Genomic DNA, 5,024 nt, shown 5'->3' on the forward strand with positions numbered 1-5,024 from the left:
AGCTTTTGCCCCCTATTTTGATGCTTGTTTTAATATAACTAATTTCCTTTTGTAATCTTACACATTTTATTTAATGTATTTCTAAAATTGCTCTGAGAAGAAGTCCATAATCTTCAGCAGAATTCAAAAGGGGTCAATGAGACAAAAGTACTTAAGCAAATAAGTCCAATTACTCTGACATCTCTCACTTACCAGCATTTCAGAGATTAGAACACTCAGACATAGGGAGATTAAGTGAATATCATGCAGGCTATAAAGAAGTAGGATTTGAATCCAAGGTCTGATTCCAGAGATAGTGTTCTGTCTAAAGTTCCATGATGATAATCAAGTCAGTTAGGAGTATACTTAGATTATCTTACAACCTTCTTAATTATTTTAGGCATCTATTTCCTATCTTATCTTGGGCACATGGCATTGAAAGCACTGATATGTGGAAGGGTGATTAAACTTGTTCTAGTTGGCCCCAGAGGACACATCTAGGAATCATAGATAGAAGTAGTGGAGAACTAGTTTTGGGCTCAAGGTAAGTGGGGAAGGACCCTAAAATTAATTGTTTCTTAAAGGTAGAATTGGCCACCAAGAAGACGGTGGGATCAATATGTCTTCAATTAAGTGGCTCAACCACTACTTTCTTGGTATTCAGTTGAGAAAATCTCAGTTAATGTTGGAATATCTAGAGTACCTGTGAGTTTTCTTTCTACCCTTAGATTCTGTGATTGCTACTCCTCTCCTCACTTACTTCTGTGTTTTCTCCATCCTGTATCGCAGAAATTTATTCTTCTACTCTCCTGGAACCCAATCACACTTCTACTCAGTCTTTGACCTTCCTGCTCACTGGTGTGCCAGGACTGGAGGCAGTCCATGTGTGGATCTCCATCCCCTTTTTCCTCATGTATCTTCTGGCTGTGGTGGGTAATGCGCTGGTGATGGTGGTGGTAGCTGGGGATCGGAATCTCCATGAGCCCATGTACCTCTTCTTGGCCATGTTGGCACTCAATGATATCATCCTCTGCACAGTCACTGTGCCCAAAATGCTTGTTATCTTCTGGAGGGGGCCATCTGCATCTACTTTTGCAGCCTGCCTCACTCAGATGTTCTTCGTTCATGCTTTGTTCCTCTCAGAGTCCGCTGTCCTCCTTGCCATGGCCTATGATCGCTATGTTGCCATCTGTACTCCCCTCCACTATACTTCTCTATTGACTACTTCTATCATTGGAAAGATGGGGTTGGCCCTAGTGGCTCGGAGTGTGGTTGTGGTTATTCCTGGAGTCCTCCTCATCCTCCGTCTGCCCTTTTGCCGGACCAATGTCATTCCTCACACCTACTGTGAGAACATGGGCATAGCCAAGCTGGCCTGTGCGAGTATCACACTCAATAGTGTCTATGGACTTACAGCAGCATTCCTTACCACAGGCCTGGACTTCATCCTCATTGCTATCTCCTATGGGCTAATCCTGCGAGCAGTATTGGGACTGTCCTCAGGTGAAGCCCGGGCAAAGGCCTTTGGGACATGTGGGACACATATTTGTGTTATCCTCGTTTTCTACACATTGGCCTTCTTTTCTTTCTTTACCCACCGCTTTGGTCCCCGTGTTCCCCATCATGCCCACATCCTTCTTGCCAACCTTTACCTCCTGGTGCCCCCTACAATGAACCCCATTGTCTATGGGGTGAAGACCACAGAGATACGAGTACGAGTATTAGGGCTTTTTCACCAGACAAAATCTTGTTAAGATACATGTGACAGTTCAGAGAAACTCAGTGTAGATTCTCTGTGTGGGATTTCTTACAGAAATCCATGTGGGCTCATTTTCAAACTATTAAGAGATGCTACCTCCACAAAAGAGCAAAAAATAAAAAAATAATGAAGCTTTATTGGACATGGGTTCTGGAGAAGCCCAGTCTGGTTAGCACAAGGAGCACAGGTCATAGTATTGAAAGACTTAGGTCTTACATTCATTTCTTCTACTTGAGACCTGTATGGTCTATGGCAGTGGTTCTCAACCCTTCTAATGTTGTGACCCTGTAATACAGTTCCTCTTGTTGTGGTGACCCCAAACCAAAAAATTATTTTGGTGGCTACTTCGAAACTGTAATTTTGCTACAGTTATGATTTGGAATGTAAATACCCGATATGCATTAAGTGTTCTCATTGCTACAAATTGAGAGGTTGAGAACCATTGGTCTATGGGATAGGCATTTTGCAGACTCACTTTCCTCATTTGTAAAATTATTTCACAAAACAAATGTGGGTATTCACAATTTGTTCTTCCAAGTCAAAATTTACTAAAGGGAGGATCTATCTTTGTGATTTGTGGGGTAAAATTTATGGTTAGAAGTCAGATGTTTTTAGTCTGATGCATATGTATTGGATGATGTTCTATTGAATAAGGAAGAGGTCAATGATAGTTGGGAAGAGGCAGCCATTGATTCTCCAGAATTCTAGTGCTTTCTAATTATTGTCTTCATTTTATCCTAGGAGTAGATTTTTTTATAGGTGATTGCTTACAAACTGTTTCACACTTTGCAAATGAGATCTTTAAGAGTACGGGGTGTCTTGTCTTTCTTCATAACTCCAGAATAGTACAGTTGTACCTAAGACATGGAAGGGGCTAAAAATGAACTACTCTCAAAGGATTTAAGAATGAGTATCTTTTAGACATGTCCAGCAGTGGGAAGAAGTAATATTCCTATAAAGACAAAAGATTCTTATTGAATGTATGGGTAAGATCAATGACAACTAAGAAATGATTGCCATTCCTTATTTATTTAGGCTGAAAAATATATGTTTAAATTAACCAATTGACTGAGGTCTCAAATTCAGGAACCAAATGGAACTGGTATTATGAAGAAAATAGTGGAAGAAGAATCCCCATCCCTAGAGAGTAAGATCAGAAAAAAATAACTCATGATTTGAGATCCAGAACTGATCCCAATTAGAGAAAATATTGGAAGTTATGAGAATCCAGGGATCAGGTGAAACACATATGCCAATTTAAAAGTTCTATAGCTTTATGTCTCCCTTATGTTTTAGCCTAGTTACTTGCTTTAGTGTCCAGGCTCTTTGTCTTGGATTCAGATCTAACCTAGAGTCCTCATTCTGAAAATCACTATATGTGAACCTGAAAAGAATTCTCTGAATTTCAGTTTGCTTGTAAAACGTGGATGATATTTGAAATACCATTTATGAAAGTTGCTTTGTTTTGTTATCATTTTGTAGATTGTTTTTAGACATGACTTTTCATTTGTCAGATAACTATTCTGTAGATATGAATTCTTCTTCCAGAAACTTCTTGGCCACACTTGGCCAACTATATATTCTTTAGCTGACTGTAGACTTCCTTCTTCCTGTGATACCAAGGATGAAAAATCAGTCCCACATGACTAATAACTGGATCCTCTCCCCACAAAAAAAACAGAACCTTTTCTTATTTTAAGATCCTCAGATTTGCTCTTCCTTGGTCTTTGTATAGAAGTGTCAAATTCTATCTGAGATATATTCTTCCCATGTTGTTCTTATCCCTACTTTCTTAATCAAAGCTATCTCTTTAAGCTTTAAATTGTCTCTTATATAGTTGAGTCATACTATAAGCCTCCTGTTTTGATCATTTACTGACAACCTTTCTTTTATGAAACCTTCAGATCCCCAAATTGCTATAACTATCACTACTTTTGAATGGTTAGGTATATCTCTAAATAAAATTAGTATTCTGAATAATATTTCCCAGTATTTTTATATTATTTATTATTTTTCCCTGTTTTAGAAAACAATAACAACAACCTCTATGAATACCTAATTTCAAGTGAGGATGGACAAAGAGAGATAGACAATGGAGGGTTTAGGGTTAACCAATAAATCTTTAGACTATCCCAAATAAACCATGGAATGGGATAAATGGAACTTACTCTCCGCAGACTAAGATTGAATGTCTTTTAGATCTTCCCAGCCAAGGGCAGAGGCAATACTTGTATAGAAACCCAAATTACTTAGAAATACATAACACTTTTAGTCTTCTCCAAAACTTCATTTTAACCCTCCAAGTCCCTTCCAATCCAGCCCACTGAGTTACCTCTCTTCTATTATTGTTATACCTCTGATTTCTTATTTCATCTAGGAAATATCTTCCAGCTAAAAATTCAATTTCTCCAATGGAATCCTCTTTCTGAAGAATACAAAATATATTTCTATGTAACATAAGAAATCTTGCTAAATAGCTACTGAATTTTGTACTTTGAATTTCTAGTCTTCTTTTTAAATTCTCTTACCCTTAAAACATGATGCATGGTTCTGGGTTCCATTTGTATATATGATCAATTATATCGTCCCTTTGGACTATATAAAATTGATGATGATGATGATGATGATGATGATCAGAGGTTTGAGAATTTATAAATTTCCATCAAAATGCATTCTATTGATCTGTGGTGGCAATTAGGATTCACTGGCTTTGAAAAATAATTAGGAAGAAATGAGGTAGAGAGTTGAGCTGACCCTATGGCTAATGAATTATCCAATACTGGAAGTGTTTACATGAAGATTGGATTTTCTTGAGATTATTATAAAGAAGTCCCCAGTTTAATATCAATTGAACTTTGATATCTATTCAAAAGATACTGTGATAAATGGTGATGGCAATGATTTAACTGCTATCTTTGAGTATTCCTCTATAAAGATGCCAAAATGGCATTCCTTTATCACATTTCTGATCATGTCATTCTCCTACTCAATAATATCCAATGAATTTCTATTATTTTTTATAATCTGTTACAAAATCCTTCAAAATTTATATTCAACCTGCCTTTCCAAGATTATACGTCATTCATCTTTTTTTCATTCCATGGTCTAGTCAAACATTTTCTTGCTCTCCTAATCATCTTCTTCAATATTTCAGGTTTTCAAGACATTTTATGAATATCATTTCATTTTATCCTCATAACAATGCTGGGAGAAAAGGGCTATTAAAAGTCTCATTTTACATTTGTCAGTCAATCAATGAACATTTATTAATGTCATCATGTGCCAG

The 5,024-nt window shown here is 37.1% G+C and overlaps 1 protein-coding gene across 1 annotated transcript; it reads left to right on the plus strand.

Moving 5' to 3' along the window:
- Positions 1-749: 749 nt before the first annotated feature.
- LOC100021510 (olfactory receptor 52Z1P-like) lies at positions 750-1,822 on the plus strand (the record flags this gene model as incomplete). Its single annotated transcript, XM_001373615.3, has 1 exon — positions 750-1,822. A coding segment is annotated over one exon (984 nt), but the record flags the coding sequence as incomplete, so codon positions are not given.
- Between the last annotated feature and the right edge of the window lie 3,202 nt (positions 1,823-5,024).

This window comes from Monodelphis domestica, chromosome 4 (assembly GCF_027887165.1).
Source record: "Monodelphis domestica isolate mMonDom1 chromosome 4, mMonDom1.pri, whole genome shotgun sequence".
Lineage (NCBI taxonomy): Eukaryota > Metazoa > Chordata > Mammalia > Didelphimorphia > Didelphidae > Monodelphis > Monodelphis domestica.